Source organism: Camelus bactrianus, chromosome 1 (genome assembly GCF_048773025.1).
Source record: "Camelus bactrianus isolate YW-2024 breed Bactrian camel chromosome 1, ASM4877302v1, whole genome shotgun sequence".
In the NCBI taxonomy this organism is placed as follows: Eukaryota; Metazoa; Chordata; class Mammalia; order Artiodactyla; family Camelidae; genus Camelus; species Camelus bactrianus.
In genome coordinates, this window is record NC_133539.1 from 119,714,258 (window position 1) to 119,736,318 (window position 22,061).

General features: G+C 47.2%; 2 protein-coding genes across 11 annotated transcripts in view; one reads left to right on the forward strand and one right to left on the reverse strand.

Annotated features, from left to right (window-relative positions):
* RFTN1 (raftlin, lipid raft linker 1) overlaps positions 1–4,586 on the forward strand; it is a 177,735-nt gene extending 173,149 nt beyond the window's left edge. For 2 of the 3 annotated variants that reach the window (XM_074371938.1, XM_010966029.3), the window contains exon 10: positions 3,218–4,586. In XM_074371938.1, coding sequence (XP_074228039.1) covers positions 3,218–3,589 — 372 coding nt within the window. In that variant the 3' untranslated portion in view covers positions 3,590–4,586. The remainder of the gene's footprint in view (positions 1–3,217) is intronic. The other variant, XM_074371934.1, reaches the window with a different exon arrangement.
* A 16,275-nt stretch (positions 4,587–20,861) lies between these two features.
* The window catches only part of OXNAD1 (oxidoreductase NAD binding domain containing 1), a 60,035-nt gene continuing 58,835 nt past the window's right edge, over positions 20,862–22,061 (reverse strand). For all 8 annotated transcript variants that reach the window (XM_045524862.2, XM_045524865.2, XM_074371955.1 and 5 more), the window contains one exon: positions 20,862–21,445. In XM_045524862.2, coding sequence (XP_045380818.2) covers positions 21,291–21,445 — 155 coding nt within the window. In that variant the 3' untranslated portion in view covers positions 20,862–21,290. The remainder of the gene's footprint in view (positions 21,446–22,061) is intronic.

Here is a 22,061-nt window from a genome sequence, read left to right on the forward strand (position 1 = left end):
GAACCAGGGCCTTAGCCGCTGTGCTATGTACGGGTGGTGCTTGGGTGTCGTAGCATTTAGGACCTTTCAGCCCCAGCAGCCTCACCACCTTTTTGGCAAAAGTAAAACTCCCTCCAGCCTCTCTGACAGCTGACATCTCGGATCGCCGTGTCTAGGCAGGCTTTACTGACCTCCTTCTAAAAACATGCAAAATGCAGAGGGTCTGGCTATTTGGGAACAAAACAAAACAAAACAAAACACTAGGCTCTTCAGTTTGGCCTGGAGTTAAAATGCAGCAGCAGCTGCAGGTGATAAGGCAGCAGTTAGGGACCATGACCCCCGGGTACCTGAGAGCCACGCAGGGCCAGCCTGGGGCCGCAGAAGCCGGGCTGAGGCCAGAAGTCCTGGCCCCGCACCGGTGGCTGTGGGCCTCGAGATGAAGTGGGCAACCTTTGGGGTGGGGGTCTGAGGCATCAGAGGGGGTCCATTGTTGGAAACTCATGGCTTAAGTAGCAGCCTGGCAGCCATCCCATGAGGAAATCCCCAAAAAGGAGCACCCGGGGGAACCCAGCCAACATCCTAGGTGAGCTCATTTGGGATTTGGGGGAGGGCAGGTGGAGGAGGACAGGATGGATGTTAAATCCGAACCTCGGCATGCACTTTGCTCCTTTCCCTCTTCTCTGATAGAATATTCTGTCATGCCAGTCTTGTCCAAAAGGAGTTCAGCGCATGAACCCCAGGGTGTGTTCCGGCTGAGCCCCCCAAGTGTGTTCTGGCAGTTGTTTTATTTGAGGAAGCAGATCTCTACCATGGCAACCGCCACAAGGGTGGCAGACTTTTTAAGGATTTACGTGGCACAGGTTCACTTCTTCCCAGCCAGGCGCTCAGATTTCTCTGCGACATGGAAATCGTTTTTCCACTGGTGGTGCAGCTGCCTTCCTGGGCTCCCAGCAAGTCACTAGAACGGAGAACTCCCTTCACTTTTCTTTCCGTCACAGAATGGCTTAGATTGAAGTCCATGTTTGGTGAAGCCCGTGTGGCCCGATTCAAGTGGAAAGAAAGGAAACAAAAGAAAGAAGTGAAATTCAAGTGAAACAGCTGTGTGTCCCGTGGGCCGGAGCTGCACCTGTGGGGTGGCCCAGACCCTCCCCCCGGGATCCAGGCCCCCGAGTCTCTTCCCAGCAAGACCCCTCTCTCCAGCGGGGCCTCTGGACACCGGCCCTGACCCACCCAGCTCTCTATCCTCTGTGCCTGGCATGTCCCAAAGACCTCAGGGGTGCCATCACTCTGAGTGCACACCACCCAGCTCTCCAGCCTCTGTCTCTGAGCACTGGGGCCCGGGCCCCACCAGGGAGGACCTGACATCAAGACGGCAAAGTTGAGAGGGACCTTCGGCAGGAAGATTGGGGGACCCCTTACATTTGGAGAGAGGGATAAGGTCGCAGACCTCCCTGAGTTGTTACCTACAAAGCACACGCCTATTTTATTTTATTTTATTTTTTTGCACACTTCTTTTACAAACACCCTTCATGCTTCCATGTCTGCTCCAGCTCATTTGCCCAGATTTATTCCAGACGGTCTTCTGGAGCAGTTCCTGTCGTCAGCAGACTCAGCAGGACTTTGAACTGATTTTTCAAATTGATTTCTCTTTCTGGAGCCCAGCCAGACCTGATGTGTGGATGCACGAGTGCCTCCTCACTAAACCCCAAGCTGTGTTCTGACCAAAATCACAGGACTGGCTCACATCCCGCCCCCACCACCAAAACCCGGTGCAGTCAGCTTGGCCAGACTCCGTGGTCCTTGCATCCATCCATGCATCGCAGGAGAGGTTTGGAGCACCTTCCCTGCGCCAGGCTCTGCGCTGCATCCCAGGGACTCGGGTGCGCAGAGGACAGGTGGCATCCCTGACCTTGCAAGCCTACGCCTGGCGTCAGTAATGACAGCAGACGTATCTGGTATTTCGTGTGCTGGGCACAGCGCTAAGCCCATTACATGGGTTATTGCATCACCGAGTCGACATAAATACCCTCTCAGGCAGAGCTTGGCAAACTCCGGCCCGCCGCCTGTTTTTGTAGATAAAGTTTTATTGGAACACAGCCATGCCCGTTCATTACGTGCCATCCGTGGGCACTTGTGTGCGACAGTGGTGGAGCGAGCGGCTGCAGCAGCGGCCGTAGGGCCTGCAAAGCCTGGAGTAGTTCTCTGACTGTAGGAAAAGTTTTGGCCCTGATTCAGGTTAGAGTCATTCTCCGGGTTGTGTAGATGAGAACAGAGGCTGAGGAGTCAGGCGGGCGGTCTCGCTCCGTGGCTTCGATGTGACGCAGGGCTTGCCCTGCTCCGACACTGACTGTGCCCTTGGGCCTTTCTGAGCTCCGTGGACTTCCCTGTCCCACAGGGAAACACTCGGCCGCAGGTGGGGCTCCCTGGGAGCCGCGTCTGGGATGAATCTGGATGAGGTTTTAGGGGGAGTGCCCTTGGGAACAACACCCATGGGTAGAAGGGCGCGGGAGGGGGCGGGGGAGACTCTGGGCTGTGAGGCACTCGCAGCTGTGGCCTCGGCCAGCGCTCCATCCAGGTCTCCCCGGAGCTGGGCTGGTTTGTTAGCTTTGCCTCGAGCTGGAAACCGGAGGACGGGCCGTTGTCCCCGCCTGGATCAGTCACTGGTCGTAGCTTGGCCTGGAGGGAGAGAGCCTCTGGGGGTGGGGGGTAGCTGGGCTCTCTAGCAGAGGCAGGGGGCTGTCAGCTGCAGCAGCCCCTGCAGTGGTGGCAGGGGGCCCTGGGCGCCCACATCTGTGCCTTCTGACTCAGGTGACCTGGGGAAGAGGGTGGCCGGTGGGCGGTATGCACAGCTGCTCTGAGTGGGAGTAGCCGGAGCGCTGGCACTTGGGAAGAGCAGGCCCGCGTCCCCTCCCCCATCCTGCTTCTCCCGATGGCCGGATTTCAGCACTTGCTTTCCCAGGCCTTTGATCTGGGGCCAATGGAAAGAAGTACCTCTCGCCCATTCCCCAAACCCTGAAATCCGCAAGTAAGATACATGCCGTGGCCAGCATCCTCAGGCTCTCGGTGGGTGTGACATTTGGGCCTTGATTTGGTTTGGTGCCGGACACGCCCTGCTCCAGGAATACTGGAAATTGTGTGTCTTGCTGTGAGAAGTGACACTGTGTGAATGCAAACGTTCGTTGCAAGCTCTCCATTCACGGAGGCTGACGTATTTATCTCCATCTTCCCCAATTTCTAGTTTCAGTGGCGATTCTCCCGAGAAGAAATGCGCAACAGGCAGTCCAGGAAATCCAGGGGTAAGCGCGGAGCCAGAGACAAGCAGCAGACAGAAGAAAAGGAGAAGAATCTAGAAGACCAGTTTCCCAAAGCGGGAGACATGGGAAACCATCTGCCGGGGCTGCAGCAGGAGGACTGGGCCTCCCAGGAGAAGGTCACAGGGGAAAAGCTGTGTCCCGACGGCCAGCTCTGTGTGGATGGCGGGGCCGTGCAGAACGGTCCCTCTGGCCACAGCCCGTCCCCGGCTGGGGGCGGCGCTGGGCGCTCCAGTCCTGATCCTGGAGAGGGTGCCAGGGAGGGAGGTGCTGAGGAGGCAGCAGCAGAGGACAACTGAGTCCCCGGCAGGTGTGCTGAGGCCTGACCAGCCAGCACACTGGAGGCTCGGTGCCAGCGGCCAGGCTGGGGGCTGGTTTGCTCTGGTGTCCAGTGTTACCCTTTGGCTTGGCTTGACCTCTCCTTGTGAGCTTACCTGGACCCTGTGAGGGCTGGGTCATTGACAGTGTTGGTTTCTGCACATCCATTTGAAACGTGTTGTGATGCCCCAGCGTTAGAACGCAAGAGGTCAGGTTACTCCTAGACCTCAGGGCTGGAGGCCCAGCCTGGCTCCACCGCTCCTCCTTGGACGGGCTGGACCATCCAGTGCCGGTGTCCACCCCCACCCCCAGGGCCTCCAGGGGGCCTTTGGGCCACATGCAAGGGCCTCCCTGGCTAGAGTCAAGGCCAAGCTATTCATCCCCAGCCCCTCAAGGGCAGAGGGCAGGGTCCATCCCTGCTGTTCGCTGCAGCTCCCTGACGATCATGACAACCTCTGGCGCCCTGCCAGCTGCCCTTCTCCCCTCAACCCCCCCTTGGACCCCATTGCTTTGGCAAAGAAAATGACATTGGGGAGGGGAGGTGCCCCACCTCCTGGCTTTTCTCAAAGTGTTCCCATAGATACTGGTAATCTGGAAATGAAGAGCTAATTCTGTGTGTGTACCTACTCTTGCAGAATGTCCAAGAAAGTATTCTGTGTTAGTATTAACGCCAAAAAGTTTTTTTAAAGGTTTTGTATTCAGCACATCATATGAACATGCGCTTTGTCTGTCATTTTGGGGCACACCAACTGGGGGGAGCCCTGGTTATGTGCTGCTGTCATCAGTGTATCATTGGCCAAGTCACTTCCCATGGATGCTGTCACATGTTTGTATCGCCCAGAAAGTGTTGTTGAGGCTTTAAGTAGTGCAGCTGGCAAACCTTGAGGGGAGAGCGCCAGCCGTCTTGACCAAAACAGCAGCCTGTCTCTTCTCTTTCTTGTTTAGTTACTCAAAGCAATAAATCATCTGTGAGTTTAATGCATTGTGAGTATTGAGAATTTATCACATCGCAGTGAAAGGTCGTAGCCTCGCATCCAGAGGATTGGACCCTGGGTCCTCCATTCACATTGCCTAAGTTTCAGACTCCTGGCAGCAACAGGATGACTTTGGAGACGAGATAGAAGCTCCTGTGAGAATACTGGAGCCAGCTGAGCAGCTCTGCTTTCTGGTTATTTGTAGAAGGAAGACAGAAAACGAGAATCAGGTGCCAGCAGGTAAGTCAGGGTGTGGCCACTCCCACCGCCCAGAGTGGTGGAGCCGAGAACAAAAAGCCCTACAGCAGTTTCTAAGCACGTCTCCAAGCTTTTAAGTCAATTTCAAGAAGTGAGTCTTTGCAAATTTGCTAAAATAAAACACATTGTTTATAGATTTTTATGGGGCAGAATTGAAACCCTTAGATGGCCCCACTATAGTCGTTTTTCCTGTTGATTTTTGAGCAGACTTCCCTCCCAGCCCCCCAGAGCCTACACACAAAGGTTGAAGGCTCTGTCCAAAGAGAAGATACTTTTATAAATATAGTTCTAAAGAAAGCAGCTTGTTCAAAGTTATTTTTTAATGACATTTCCCACAATTATACTCAGAAAGATCTACACAGCATTTTGACTTAATACACATACTATCTCTTAGCCCATATTTTAGAGGACCACGACCCTTGAGAAATAGGCTCTCCAGCAGCGAGCTGGGGCGGAAACAAGGCCCCCAGCTCTCAGGACCCCGGCCGTGCCCTCCAGGTGGACAGCTGACATCACTCAGAGTTGGGTCTAGTTTTTAATAATTAAGTGACATTGGTGGTGGCAGGATTTGTTGTGGAAAAAAGTTACAGGTGGATGTAGCTCATTTGAATGCGCAGCCTAGCATCCGGCTAACAGGTAACTCCCGAAGGTCTTACCCTCCTGGCTCCTCCACACCCCTGCTGCTGTCCGGCCAGGTTTCAGCTTACCTCGGGCAGTTCTCTAATTGGCTGCACCTTAGAGTCACTGAGGGGGGAGTAGGTTAAAAAATCCCTGACACCTGGGTCCCACGCAGGAGGCTGTGGGTGGTTGCCCTGGGGCGTGACCGGGGCCTGTGGGATGGATAAACCCTTCCGGGAGTCGGCAGTGAGGCCAGGAAGGAGCCCCACGGCCACGGGACACCTAGGAATCCCATCCCAGCTTCTCTGTGAGATGAGATGCTTTCTACAAAAGGTAAATAAACAAGCCCCTCAACCTGGTCCCTACATCCTGTGTGAGTGTGGGGCTGCCTGGAGGAAATTTTACTTTGCTGTGGTTGCCGGTAGGGGAAAAGGCTATGGTGCATGGGCCCTGCCCAGGCCCCAGTGACCAGTAGAAGTAGCAAAGACTTGCAGGGTTTGGCGTGAGACTTGTACGCGTGGTGGTCAGTCCTTGGGGCTGCGGTGGCCACAGCGGGTCTGGAGGGACGGGGGTTCCTGAGAGGTGATCCGCTACCAGAGGCAGGGACACAGGTAGCTGCCCTGGCCCTGCTGCCACCACCCGACGGGGCCTCCTGGGGAGTCCGAGGCACTCAGACTTGCGGGGAGGCCAAGGCCAGCCTCACGGAGGGAGAAGAGAGGCTGCCCTGGAGGGTTCTGGAAGGTCTTCGGGCCAGTGTTTGCCTGTGGAAGGTTTTTAGAGGGAAAGGGAAGAAAACCTCTCCCAGGAACAAGAGATGTTCCTCTGAAACTGTGGCTGAATTCTGAGCCTTTTACTCGAAGTGTAAATTTACCCATCTTCCTACGGATGCACGGTTAAGCTGCTTCCACGCCTGACTATTTTCAAACAGTGCTGCGGTGAACATGTTTGCTCGTTTCCTGGTGACCACGTATGAGAACGTCTTTGGAGTGTGTATCTAGGAGGCCTGCTGGGTTGAAGGATATGCACACCTCCAGTTTATTAGATGTTGTCAAACAATTCTCCAAAGTGACTGCAGCAGTTTGTACTTCGGACGCCAGTGTCCAAGGATTCCTGTTTCCCCGTCTCTTCACAGCGTGGGGTTATTAGTCCACTGATTGTCGTCATGTTCGTGTTAATTGCATTGTCCTCGTGACTGGTCGGTTTGGGCGTCTGTCCTGTTTATTGGCCATCTGAGTGCCCCTTTCTGTGAATTGCTTGGTTATATTTTTTCCTCAATTTTCCATATGTTTGTCTTTTTAAATTGATTTATGCAAGTTCTTTAGGGATTCTAGGCATTAATTCCTTGCTTATGATATGCATTGCAAATCTCTTTTCCCAGTTTTTAGTTTGATTTTAACTTAGTTTATGTTATTTGCCTCCATTAAAGTTTTAAAGTTTAAAAAAAAAAGTGGGGGAGGATGTAGCTCAAGTGGTAGAGCGCATGCTTAACGTGCACAAGGTCCTGGGTTCAATCCCGAGTACCTCCTCTTAAATAAATAAATAAATAAATAAATAAATAAATAAATAAATAAACCTAATTCCCTCCTCCCCCTACACCCCACAAAAAGTGTTTTCAAGACCCGCTCCTCACCCGTAGGAGGTTCAGGAGAGGATGTGGGTGCTTAGTGCCACTCAAGGGGCCATCAGGGGAGGGGAAGGAAATCTTACCAAATTGGCTTGAAAAAACGCAGGTGTATTGCCCTAAAGTGCACATGGCCACAAGGTCAAGTACTGACCTAGGGAGGTCCTGAGGACACCTGCGTTAGGGAAGTCACCAGGTGGCCTGTTTTGTGCTGGGCTTCATGGGGTGGACCCGCCCAGCCCAGCTTTGGAATCAGAGCTGGGCTAGCTGACACGTGTAAATTCAAGTCAGGTTTTTTGCATCTCCCAGCATCCGTCTCCTCACGTGTGGATGAGGCTGACGCCACCTCATCAGGTTTTTTTTGACGATTTGTGCGCTGTATGTGAAGCATTTGGTCTGTTGGGAGCAGTTAATCATATGCCTTTGGGTAATAAACGTGGCAGAGACCACCCCTGTTCACCCGACACCCGTGGGCTCCTGTACTTCACAGCCCCTCTTGTAGTTGGGGGCCATGTGACTGGGTTCTGGCCAACGGGACATGAGCAAGTGTGATGCAATCCACTCTGGGCCTCACCTTTTTTATTTTTTTAATTAAGTACAGTCAGTTACAATGTGTCAATTTCTGGTGTACAGCACAATGTCCCAGTCATGCATATGCATACATATATTCGTTTTCATTTTTTTTATTAAAGATTATTACAAGATACTGAACATAGTTCCCTGTGCTATACAGAAAAAACTTTTTAAAATCTGTTTTTATATATAGTGGCTAACATTTGTAAATCTCAAACTGCCGAATTTATTCCTTCCTACCTCCTTTCCCTGGTAACCATAATACTGTTTACTATGTCTGTGAGTCTGTTTCTGTTTTGTAGATGAGTTCATGGTGTCTTTTTTTTTTTTTTTTTGGTTTCACATATGAGTGATATGGTATATTTCTTTCTCTTTCTGGCTTCACTTAGAATTATGAACTCCAGGTCCATCCATCTTGTTGCAAATGCCATTATTTTATTCCTTTTTATGGCTGAGTAATATTCCATTGTATAAATACACCACAGCTTCTTTATCCAGTCATCTGTTGATGGACATTTAGGTTGCTTCCATGTCTTGGGTATTGTAAATAGTGCTGCTATGAACATTGGGGTGCATGTACCTTTTCTAATTGGAAGAGTTCCCTCTGGATATATACCCAGAAGTGGGATGGCTGGATCATATGGTAAGTCTATTTTTAGTTTTCTTGAGGAAACTCCATACTGTTTCCCATCAGCAGTGTAGGAGGGTTCCCTTTTCTCCACACCCTCTCCATCATTTATCATTCATGGACGTTTGAATGATGTGGGCCCCACATTTAAAAGCATCTCATGCTGCCCAGCCCTCCCTTATCCCACACCCTTGGCAAGTTCAAGATGGACTGTGACCTGAAGGATAAGTAAACCTTTGCTAGCCCCTGAGATGATGAAGTTTATCAGAAGCACAGCATATCCCATCCCGACTAATAGAAATACTGGGGTAATGTTTCTAAAGTCTTAAGGTATTTGTTAGTGGTTTAAAAGTCACACAACGGTGAACGTGAGTCCCACCCTTGTCTGAATATTTTCACATCTCTAAGTAGATCACCCTTCACCAGAGTTAATGCTTAATGGGACTAGATTTAAGAAAACGCTGGAAGGAGACATTCTAATTAATTTCTCAGAAGCACGCTTTATCAGTCCCCTAATCTAAACATATTAATCAAGCCCATTCTAAAGCACAAGTCAGGGTTCAGGATGAGCTCTCAGGGAGCAGTGGAATACAGTTAGGAGTAGGAATATGCTGACAGAGCTCACTGCCCACCCCCAGTGCGGGCTGGGCTGGCCCTGGGGGACCATCCTGCTGGGCTCACCCCAGCATGCTGGGAGCAGCAGTTGGGATTCAAGATGAGGTGGCGAGAGGGCTGGGGAGAGGGGATGGGGAAGGAGGGCTAGGGCACAGGCAGCCTGGAGGCAGCTGGGAACAACTCCCTGGGGGTCTCAGCGGCCCTGCGAGGGTTGCTGATGCTGCGTGAGCAGGGCAGGGCGGCCTCCCGGGGGAGTCCGGTTCTGCACCTGCTCCCAGAGTGGCGGCATCCCGTCAGACCCAAAGGCGGGACCCAGCAAGCCCTCCACTGGGGTTCTCGGTGACTGTGGCCGGAGAAGGAAGCAGGGCGGTGTGCACAGGTTCCTGTTAACTGTCACTTAAGACCTGCTGGCTGCGGGTTGCTGGTCTCAGCACCCACAAGAGGAGCGCCTGCAAGAGGAGCCCCTGTGCATTCATGTGGGCACGTGGGGTCGGTTTCCTCTCTAGACGTGCAGTTCGAACTCCCACCCAGAGTGCTGAGTGCTGGAAAGCGATGGAGACGGACCCAGTCCTGGCTCCCCTGGGCCCCCCGCAGACCCTGAGTAGTTGCCCCAGTGGTTGTAACTGTGCTGATTGGTACTGGCCGTGGAGAAGCGGGCTGCCATGAAGGCAGGCATGGGCCGGGGGTGCGCCCGCCCGGGACAGACTTGCAGAGGGAGTCAGCGAGCTAGGCTGAGACCTGAAGGCAGAGGTCAGGTGAGCCGTCCTGGGGAAGGCAGCCTGCCTGCTGGTGAAGAGCCCCCAAATGATTTTAATGGTGATGCTGGCAGTTACAGAAAACTGTGTCTTGGAAATGAGGTAAAGGACTTTGTTCAATCCAGAGGTGGTTTAAAAACTCAGGCTCCATGTTGGCTGACTGAGGAAAGAAGAAAAGTTTTTCAGCCTATCACTAATATAGTAAAACCTACACTTCTGTATTTAAATGGGTAGCTCACTAATCATTAAACTCAATGTGGCTTTGCATTTTTCTGCTGCCTCCAAATAATATAAAGGCTCAATGATGTTAAGAAATAGATTTCACTTACCAGGGTATTAAAATGCTTCCTGTGGTGGACCTCTATGTGTGTGCACCTTCAGTCCTGGGTCTTTTTGATTCTTCCATGAAAAAAACAAGTAAATCATCTTGGAAGGGAGGACAGCCAGCAAGCCTGCCAGTTTCTGGATTCACAAAATGCCTAAGTTACTGATCTGCCTAAAACTTCCTTTTCTTGCAGCTGGGGATCTATCCATTTAGCCCCTGTCTCAGTCTAGCCCACCTGAAGCCCCAACAGGCAGATGTTGTCAGTTTTCTTCCTTATTAATGGTGAAGCTACCATTTCTCTTGAGCCCCAACTCCAGAATTTAATCAGCAGGACCGTGCAAGAGTCCTCTACATCAAACCAGACTTTCCCCTTGTTCCAGCCCCAGGCAATTTCTTTTTCTTCTGTCAATGTGGGAGATGCAAACAACAGTCACTGAAATGATTAATCAAATATTTGAAGACGGTTGAGACACTCCATGGTCATCACTCATCAGAATGGCCAACCTCAACTCCCCTTGGTCTCTAAGGCCTGTTTTCCCATCATGAAATTGTAGAACGGTGAAGCTGTAAGGGATTTTAAGTTGGCAGAGTCTTACCCACTTGACAGATGAGGAAAGCAGGTCATGGAGAGAAATGGGGGCAAGTCATGTGGGAAGCAAGTTGTAGAAACGGAGGATTCAGGTCTCTCTGCCTGGCGCCACGTTCTTTCCATCAGACCACACAGCCAACCACGCTCTTGTCTTGTTCTTGGCTTCTCTAGGCTCTTACAGTCTCTAACAACAGAGAGACTCAGTTGGATTAAAAAACTCTCATCAACTGGGATGCTGTGCTAGTGGGGTGCTCTGGTTAATCGAGACTCTCTAAAAAGATGGAGAGTCCACCCATGAGTGGCTGGGAGGATTTTAGAATAGGTCCAAGTCTGTTGAGGGGACGTCCCCTGAGAGGAGAGGAAGGAGGTCGGGTCCCACAGGTCTGGCTTTGTCACTCCCAGCCAGGTAACTGTGGGCGGGCCATCCAACCACTTCCCCTCATTTCCTTGTAGGTAAAATGAGACAGTATCATTCACCACCTACTTTACATAAACGTCGTGGAGCAATTTAAGGAGATAAAAAAACTCCTCATCAAATTTCAGGAACTTTGGTAGTGTTCAGTTGATAACAGAGCTCTAACCAAAATCCCTACTGCTGCAGAATTCAGGTTAAGCCCAGAGTTACTGTTTCCCATCACTTTACCTTTATCACTTCACCTGCAAAAATGAAGTTATATCACCACGGACAAGATCTATTTGTGTTTAAATAACCTGAGGATGAAAAAGATGTGGTAAAGAATATACAGGACGAACTGAAAAGATAAATTAATGAAAACAGTGTGATTTCAGAACAGGTACAAACAAGGAAACTTCCGAAACAGAGTGGTGAGGGGAATTCAGTATGTGATAAAGGAGTCATTCCAAACCATCGGGGAAAGGGGGGAATGTTTCATAAATGGTGTCAAGCAACTGGAGAGCCAGCCATATGGCAGAAGTGAGACCCCTGTCCCCCATCCAGCACAAAAATTAATTCCCAATGGATTAAAGACCTGCAAAAGTATCAGAAGAAGATACATCCATAAAAACCAAGGGGGAAAGACTGACATATCTGATTATATATAAATGTAAAACTCTGGTATAAGTTATAAGAAACAGAATTCAGGGACAGGGAATAGACTGGGGGAAGTGTTTGCAATATATATATAATGGACAAAGGATTAGCATCTATTGTATGAAGAATTACAAATCAGATATCAAAATGGACAAAATGTGAGCACACAATTCTCAAAAGAAGAGAGAAATGGCTAGAACACTTGATGGAAAAACGATGCTGGAGAGCAAACAGGAAATTAAAAAAAAAAACCTTTCATCTAACTGACTAGGAAAAACTGTGTAAAGATTTAGAATATCTAGTATTAGCCAGAAGGTAGGGAAATGGGTACTTTCATGAGCCGTTAGACTATAAATCGATCAGGCATTTATAGGGCATTTTGAAAATGCCAGTCAATTTTTGATCCAGAAATGACAATGCTAGCAATTGTACGGGACCATGTGCACAAAAATTACATGAACAAATTTGTTCACTGTAAATTGTTTGTAATGGACCCAAACTGGGAAATGTCTGTTGGAGAGATATGGTTAAGTACATCCTGGTATATATATCCGTAATTTGCAGTGTATTAAATGCAATGAAATCTAAAAGCACACATATTTCATAGGTATTCCACATCAATACACTGTAAAAAGTCTAACAGGCTGCCCAGCAAGCTTTTTATGAAGTTCATTCTAGGTGAGGGAGTGGCACGGGGAGAGAACTTCAGAATTTTAGTTTACATACCTTTTATATTATTTGATTTTTTTAATGATCAGTGTATCAGGTAATTAAAAAAGAACAAAGAAATCGACAGAATCTTGGTATGCTCAAGCAGAGCGAAACGGGGCACGGGGGTGAGATGAAAGAGACCGGGCTAGGTGAACGGGCCCTGCAAGGTTGGTAAGAGCTCAGAACAGACTGGATCAAGACGGCTGCTCAACAACTGGGGAAGTCTGGGTTCCTGAGCACGAAGCATTTTTAAAGGCATGCCTGGGTTCGGTGGTGGCTTAGGAGGTATCTTTAAATGTCATCACTACACTGGCTGTGTAGGCGCCTATTAGGGAAGAGTAATATTAAAGACGAGATATCTCACTACTTCTCTGAGATGAGAGCAGGGTGCTTCTTTGAGGTTCATTTAAAATAAAACGAAATAACAGTTCTCAGGTTGAATTATCAGGATATGATTATCTGCAATACCCAGGAATGAAGGATACTGCTGTTTTTTCAGAAAGAAAAGTCTCAGGCAGAGGCACATGACATTGGACGGTGTCTGACAGTCACTGTGTGTGCCCACGTACTGGTATTCGCACCTGCTCACATGGACACGCTTGTGACACTGCATCGTGTAGGAACAATTCTCCCAGCACTGTCCCCAGAGTGGGTTCAGCCTTTCCCACTGTCCCCTCACCTCCCCATCACTACTGTGAACCACCCTGTCATCCAAGTTCTGCAGTCTTTCAACCAGATATAGTTGCAAAACAAAAAAAAATTTTTTCCCCAAAGCATTTCCACTTTTTAAAAAAAATTGAAGTATAGGTAATTTATAATGTTAATTTCTGGTGTACAGCATAGTGATTCAGTCATACATACATATATATATATATATATATATATATATATATATATATATATATATATATATATATATATATATACTTTTTCATTGTAGGTTATTACAAGATACTGAATACAGTTCCCTGTGCTATACAGTAAATCCTTGTTGTTTATTTTATATATATTTGTATCTCCTAATCCCAAATTCCTAATTTATCCCTGCCCCTCTTTCCACTTTGGTAAGCCTAAATTTGCTTTCTGTGTCTTTGAGTCTCTTTCTGTTTTGTAAATAAATTCATTTGTATTATTTTTTGAGATTCCACATATAAGTGATATCATATGATATTTGTCTTTCTCTGTCTGACTTACTTAACTTGATATGATCATCTCTAGGTCCATCCATGTTGCTTCAAATCACATTATTTCATTCCTTTTTATGGCTGAATAGTAATTCCATTGTGTATATATACCACAGCTTCTTTATCCAGTCATCTGTCGATGGACATTTAGATTGCTTCCATGTCTTGGCTATTACGTATAGTGCTGCTATGAACATTGGGGTGCATGTATCTTTTTGAATTAGAGTTTTCTCTGGATATATGCCCAAGAGTGGGATTGCTGGATCATATGGTAACTCTTATTTTTTAGTTTTTTGAGGAACCTCCAGACTGTTCTGCATAGTGGCTGCACCAAATTACATTCCCACCAGTAGTGTAGGAGGGTTCCCTTTTCTCCAGACCCTCTCCAGCATTTATCACTTGTGGACATCTGGATGACGGCCATTCTGACTGGTGTGAAGTGATATCTCATTGTAGTTTTGATTTGCATTTCTCTCGTAATTAGTGATATTGAGTATTTTTTCATGTGCCTATTGGCCATTTGTATGTCTTCATTGAAGAATTGCCTTTTTAGGTCTTCTGCCCATTTTTGGATTGGGTTTTGTTTAACATTTCTTTATTGTTCTAGTCATTTTACAATGTTGTGTCAAATTCCAGTGTAGAGCACAATTTTTCAGTTATACATGAACATACATGTATTCACTGTCACATTTTTTTTTGCTGTGAGCTACCACAAGATCTTGTATATATTTCCCTGTGCTATACAGTATAATCTTGTTTATCTATTCTACATTTTAAAATCCCAGTCTGTCCCTTCCCACCCCCTGCCCCCTTGGCAACCACAAGTTTGTATTCTATGTCTATGAGTCTGTTTCTGTTTTGTATTTATGTTTTGTTTTGTTTTTCTTAGATTCCACATATGAATGATCTCATATGGTAATTTTCTTTCTCTTTCTGGCTTACTTCACTTAGAATAACATTCTCCAGGAACATCCATGTTGCCGCAAATGGTGTCATGTTGTCGGTTTTTATGGCTGAATAGTATTCCATTGTATAAATACACCACAGCTTCTTTATCCAGTCATCTGTTGATGGACATCTAGGCTGTTTCCATGTCTTGGCTATTGTAAATAGTGCTGCTATGCACATTGGGGTGCAGGTGTCATTTTGAAGTAGGGTTCCTTCTGGATATATGACCAGGAGTGGGATGACTGGGTCATATGGTAAGTCTATTCCTAGTCTTTTGAGGAATCTCCACAGTGGCTGCACCAAACTGCATTCCCACCAGCAGTGAAGGAGGGTTCCCTTTTCTCCACAGCGTCTCCAGCATTTGTCATTTGTGGACTTTTGAATGCTGGCCATTCTGGTGTGACGTGATACCTCATTGTAGTCTTGATTTGCATTCCTATGATAATTAGTGATATTGAGCATTTTTTCATATGCCTATTGATCATTTGTAATTCTTCCTTGGAGAATTGCTTGTTTAGGTCTTTTGCCCATTTTTGGACTGGGTTTTTTATTAAGTTGTACTAGCTGTTTACACATTCTGGAGATTAAGCCCTTGTCAGTCTCATCTTTTGCAAATATTCTCTCCCATTCCATAGGTTGTCATTTTGTTTTGCTTATGGTTTCCTTTGCTGTGCAAAAGCTTGTAAGTTTAATTAGGTCCCATTTGTTTATTTTTGCTTTTATTTCTATTGCTTGGTTAGACTGCCCTAGGAGAACACTGCTAAGATTTATGTCAGATCATGTTTTGCTTATGTTTTCTTCTAGAGGTTTTTATGGTGTCTTGTCTTATGTTTAAGTCTTTAAGCCGTTTTGAGTTTATTTTTGGGTGTGGTGTGAGGGAGTGTTCTAACTTTATTGGTTTACACGCAGCTACCCGGTTTTCCCAATGCCACTTGCTGAAGAGACTGTCTTTTCTCCATTGTGTGTTCTTGCCTCCTTTGTTGAAGAGTAATTGATCATAGGTGTGTGGGTTTATTTCTGGGCTTTCTGTTCCATTGATCCATATGTCTGTTTTTGTGCCAATACCATGCTGTTTTGATTTCTATAGTTCTGTAGTATTGTTTTAAGTTTGGGAGGGTTATTCCTCCAGCTTCATTCTTTTTCTTCAGTATTGCTTTGGCAATTCTGGGTCTTTTGTGGTTCCATTTAAGTTTTAAGATTATTTGTTCTAGTTCTGTGAAAAATGTCCTGGATAATTTGATAGGGATCACATTAAATCTGTAGATTGCTTTCGTAGTATGGCCGTTTTAACAATATTAATTCTTCCAATCCAAGAGCATGGGATATCTTTCCATTTCTTTCAAACATCTTTAATTTCTTTTATCAATGTTTTATAGTTTCAGTGTATAAGTCTTTCACCTCCTTGGTCAAATTTCCTAAGTATTTTTTAATGTAATTTTAAAAGGGATTTTTTTTTAACTTTCCTTTTCTGATATTTCATTGTGAGTGTAAAGAAATGCAACAGATTTGTTTTTTAATCTTGTATCTTGCTATGTTGCTGAATTTGTTTATAAGATCTAGTAGGCTTTGTGTGGAGTCTTTAGGATTTTCTGTGTATAGTATCCTGTCATCCGCATATAGTGAATGTTTTACAGCGTCTCTCCCACTTTGGATCCCTTTTTCTTTCTTTTCCTTGTCTGACCGCTGTGGCCAGGATGTCCAATACTATATCGAATAGCAGTGGTGAGAGGGGGCATCCTTGTCTTTTTCTAGACTTTAGCAGGAAGGGTTTCAGCTTTTCACTATCGAATATTATGTTGGCTGTAGGTTTGTCATAAATAGCTTTTGTTATGTTGAGCTATGTTTCCTCTATACCCGCTTGGATTAAAGGTTTTATCATGAATGGATGTTGAATTTTATCAAGTGCTTTCTCTGCATCTATTGGGATGGTCCTGTGATCTGTCAGTTCTCTCGTGGATGTGTGTATCACACTGATTGATTTTGTGATGCTGAACCATCCTTGTGACCCTGGGATGAACGTGATCATGGTGTATGACCTTTTTTATTTGTTGTTTAATTCAGTGCATTTCCACTTTCAATGACAAAAAATAGTTTCCCAAAGTATTTAAGTTGCTTCTCAAGATAACCTTTGTTTTTACTTTCCTACCTTGAATTTCTAGCACAGTGACTGCACATAGTAGACCTTGGGAACAGTTAATTAATTTATCATCTTCTAGAAAAAGCCGTCACCTCCTCAGGTGGAGCCCCATTAAATGACTCTTTTGGGTTTTTTCATAAAATCAAAATGTTACTTCTCTCATCTTAAGAAAATGAACTGTGGTTTAGTTAGTTAATAGTACTGTACCAATTAACTGTGCTGTTGACTCCTTACTTTTGATAAGCATACCACACTGATGAAGGACGCTGTTGTTTGGGGGAGCCGGGCAAAGTGCGTATGGAAACCTTGTGCAATTTTTGTGACTCTTCTATAAACCGAAAATTATTTCATAAAGTTTAAAAACCAAATATTAAACAATGAGTTTAAAAACGGAGTTCTCTTGACCTCACTTCCCTTTCCAGCTACCATCCCATCTTTTCCCTTCCCTTTAGAGTAAGTCTTTTATTTTTTTATTATTACTATTTTTTTTTAGAGTAAGTCTTTTAAACGACTTATACTCATTCGTTACAATCTCTTTCCTCCCAGTTGTCCCCAAGCCCACCGCAACGTTTCAGTCTTAACACCCCCTCATCAGGGTCCCCGGTGACCCTCCAGCTGCTCCATCAGTGGCTGCTCATCAGAACCTGTCTCTCCTGTCACATCTCAGTGTGACACAGCTGACTCGCCTGTCCTGCTGGAGACACTTTCTTCATGTGGCTTTCGGACACCACACTCATCTCCTTCTCCTTCCTCCTGTTTATTTGAGCACTTTTTCCAACTCTAATATCCTCAAACCTCACCAACCCCCACAACAGTGTGGCCCCCCATGAACACAGCCAGGGCGACCCCCAACAAGCTGAACATGGAAGAACTGACCACACTGGAGGCAAACAGTCAAAGGTACGAAAAGCCAAGAGTTCATAATGACACTTTTCATCTCACTGGTTATCTCTGGAGGTTGCTAGGACACCAACTCCTAAGACTAATTGATAAAGGGAAAGAATCAATCATTGATCCTGTCTTTGCTATTCAGACTGATTTCAGGGCAGAGACAATGAGGGAAAAGTTCTTTTCAGAGGAATCACAGGTAATAAATGTAAAAAAAAATGACAGAGATGGATAATTAATTCTTAGTGAAATAGTAGGTATAGGTCATGATCACCAGCTACTAAGATAACTGGGTGAAGGATGATAGGGAAATTTATATTGGGGGGATCAGGCTGAAAAAAGCTGGACCTACTGATCAATCTTGAAAATACTGGAAGTGGACAGGGAGTAGGTGCCTCTTTGGGATGCAACAGAAATACAAACACCACCAATGGTGTCGTCTAGCAAAAAAAAGTTCTTGACTCTGAATGAGTCAAGAACTACTTACTCTAGATCTACTCTAGATCTACTTACCAGCTGATGGGAAATGCAGAGGATGGAGGCTTATGTCCAATGCCACCTCGAGGATGGAGCAGGCTGGGCTAGCAACGTGGGGAAGTCTGTAGGACTGGTAACCCAGTTTCTTCAACAAAGTGTGATCTATGGAGATGTGCGTGGGACGAGGACAGGGGACTGTGGATTAGAAGAAACTCAAAAGACATAACAAGCAAACACAATGTGTAGACTTTGAGGCAGTTGGGGAAAAACGCAGAAAGGTCTGAGATGCTATTAAGGAATCACCGTTACTTGTGTGGAGTGTGATGACGGTACTGTGGTCACGGAGAGGTGATTCAGCTCTGTTTACTGAAAAATTTACAGGTGACGTGATATTTCTAGGATTGGCTTCAAAATAATCCCGAGACCTCAAAACACAAAGAAGTTGAAGGCAGACTGAACTCAACAGCAGAATGCTGGTAATCAGTGAAGCTGGTGATAGACGTAGAAGAGTTAATTTCACTGTCTTCTCTACTTCGCTCTCTCTTTGAAAACTTTCATAATAAGATTTGTTCCTTTCAGGGTAGGTAGGGGCTACTGACCAGAACCAGTGTCCCAGGGAACATCCTTACCTCCGAGCTCCACGCCCACATGCAGACACTGTGGGATGAGGAAGGAAGCACTCTGGGCCTCACAGACAGCCACTTTCCTGGTAGCCTCTTTGGAAAAGAACTGGTATTTGACTTATTTTCTGATGAGCATTAGAGCTCATGCTGACACTTAACATTTGAGAAAGACTCATACATCAGCTTAAGCTCTTTTGAGTAGACTGAAAGGGTCTCACGTCGCAAGAAGAAACATCCTTCCAGGAATTCATGATACAGCCAGAAGGATGCTTAAGAATGCCTTGACAACAGCCCATTAGCTCTGGGCGGGCCCTTTCACCCATGAAGGAAATATCGAGTTGGAACCTACCACGTGCCCAGGAGAGCGCTGAACAAGACGGAGCCCTCCCTGCCTTACCCGCGGGAGGGTGATGGGCAGGCGGACAGGCCTGCGCCATCCGGCCTCTGGAACTCCTGTCTCAGTAGGACAAGGAAGAGCAAGTTAGTAACACACTCCTGCTCAGGCCGTGCTCTGCCAAGCACTTCATAACAGGCCCATGAGGTAGATAGTCTTAGTACCTCTGATTTACACGCGTGTGTACATGTGTGTAATTATAAACCGAAGCATAATGCAGGGACTCACTCCAGGTCATCGACCTAGTAAGTGGCAGAGCTGAGATTTGAACCCAAGCAATCTGGCTCAAGGGCTTTCCCATTAGCACTCTCAGCCCCAACACTAAATGCCAGGCCACCCCTGGCTGGAGTTCACTCAACTCTAAGCCCAGGGAGATCTTGACCAGCCCAGCAAATAAGGGCAAAAGGACAGTCTTGATCGGCAGACCAGAAATGCTGCTCAGCACTCAACACCCATGATGGCAGAGCTGGACGGAGCTACGGTCCCAGCCCAGGTCATGACCTGACCCTTCAGCAGTTCAGAGGGCCGCAGGGTGGCGGGCAGATCTGGGCTCTTGCTCTGTGCCCACAGCAGGAAGACAAGCCATGGGGTGGGACAGATGGAGCCATAGGTGGTACCTCCCTGTGCTCCCGTCTGTGATGCCCGGAAGACCTCCCCGGCACTTCCGCTCCCAGGATGGAAACCCCTGGGGTGGCCATTCTCTCTGTTCCTTTGTGAATCCTCCCTGCAGCTGCCTCGGCCAGTTGGCAGAAGAGCCCTTTACTGTCCCTGCAGCCCTGAATCTCGTCACACTGTGGCCCTCGCCTCAGAAGTGCTCAGCCCTCGGCCTGGATGCTTTGGGGCCAACAGGTGACTGATGAGGGCTCCTTACGGAGGCCAGAGCCTCCCACACGCCCCTCACCCCTGAAATGCTGACGATCACTGCCCTGAATGGACTCTCTCGCCCCCAACAGCCCAACACCCCCCTTCCCGCCTACTGAACTCACATCTGGGATTGAAACAGTTCAAAGTTCAAAACAGGGCAGAGGCTAGAACAGGGAGGCCAGCCGTCGTCAGGCCCCACAAATCACTGATGTCTTTGAGCCCGAAGTCCCTGTAAGACCTGCAGTCCCAGAGATGAGAAAGGGCTGCGTGACCTCGCTCATCAGGTAGAGAACAGAATCCGAACAGTGGGTGCCTGCATCTGCAGCTGGCCTGCCCTTCTTCCTGGACCTGTTCCCCAGGAAGGCGCCATGGCCCGGACTGCTGGTCCCAGGAAGGATTTCTTTTGTTCTGAATATCTCCATGGAGAGAGGAAGTACAGTCTGCTTTCTAGCAGTTTCACCGGAGCGGCTCTGGGATGATGCGCCATCACTCTCTGCCCACCCCAGGGGCCGCCTCCCCACCCCAGCCAGGCAGGGGTTGAACACTGGTTGCTTTCTCTCAGTCACTCAACAAGGGACGGGGGTGCTGCTGTGCCAGGCACAATGCCAGCAAGAGAACAAAATGAAAGGCAGAGAAGCAGGATTGGGAACGGGCTCTGTACCCCCTCACCCACCCTCAGCACGTTTCTACAGACAGCCGGGCCACTGAAAACAGACTCAAGGGGGAACTCTGCAGCCATCAGCACCTTTGTCCTCAACGAGAAGCTGCCTCCTGGGTGGAGTGAGGAGGCAGGCAGCCGAGACACCGACCCCAGAAAAGGCTGCATTTGAGGAGAAACTGAAAGGATACATACTGAGGATATTCATTTACATGAAGCAAATATGCTGGATGTTCGCTTCCCTAAAGCTGCTCTCCTAACTGCTCTATTTCCAAACCCAACTCTGCTGGTTGGAAGAAGCAAGCCTGCCGGCCACACTAAGGTAAACAGAGACATTACACAGAAAGAATTTCACAGCAAAATTAAGAATAGGTTTAAGTTTATTCAACGTTAAGATACACAGATTGTTGTCAAATAATTTAAAGATAGCCTATATGTCACCCACAAAACCATATCTTCATAGGATGAAATATATGGATATGTCTTTCTTTTCCTTAAGGGGAAAGAAAATCTGTATTGACCAATTTGAGGTACGGCCTGAGATAATCAGTGACTCATAAAAGCAACTCAACATGGTAAGAAAGAGTTTAATCAATGAGGCTTTTGCAAAAAGTTTATCACTTAAGACTGTCAGCCGGTTTTCCTTTTATTCACCAACTGGTCACTTAGTTCACAGCCTTAAAAACCTAAGACTGGGGAGAGGTCAACTCATCCTGCCAGGAATCACAGAACGTACTATCTGTCACTGTCCTGAGTGGCCCTGACGCTCCCTTTCCCGCCTCGGCCAGCTCCTACCACCATTTCTCAAAGCAAATGTGCTCCGGGGGCACGTGGCGGTCTTCCAGCTCCTTGGAGAAGAAGTCTGTCATCGGAGGTGGGCCGCAAATGTAGAACAAAGTCTCCTTCGAAATATGATCACTTAACTCCTTCTCCGTGATTCTTCCTTCTACCAAAAACAAAACAAAACAGGAAAAACACCAAGTGAAGCCAGACACGTTTGTACTGAAATGAGGAAGGACAAACCACAACTCAGCAACAGTGTTTGCTTTCAGCCACGCAAGCTCAGTGGGTTGCGTTCTGAGTCAGCGTCCGGGCCAGACCCCAGCAGAGAGCGCGCCTCCAGGTTCTAGAATTCATGGCAAACAACGTGGGCAGCTCACGGTAATGCTCTCTCCACACAGGGCCCGGGAGTGCACTGATCTCTGGGACAGATTCAAAACTGCCTTCAGCAAAGTAAATAAACTGTTTTGTGAGAAATCCTTCCAAGAAGGGAAACCTCTCTTAATGGCAAATGGAACTGATTCCATTCATAGCTGGAGTATAAAGTCTTTGTATGCATACATACACTGATGATGCAAAGGTCCCTTAAAAAAATGCAGAAAATACATTTTTCATACGGGCAGGAGGAAATCTGTATGTAATAAGTCAATCCAACTAATCTCTCCTTATTCTTTCCAGGATGAATCATCTCTCAGTTCCCCAGGTAGTGACATTCCCAGCCAGCAACTCCCGGCCATAAGGCAGCTACCCTCCACCAACCGGCCGATCCACAAAATCATGGT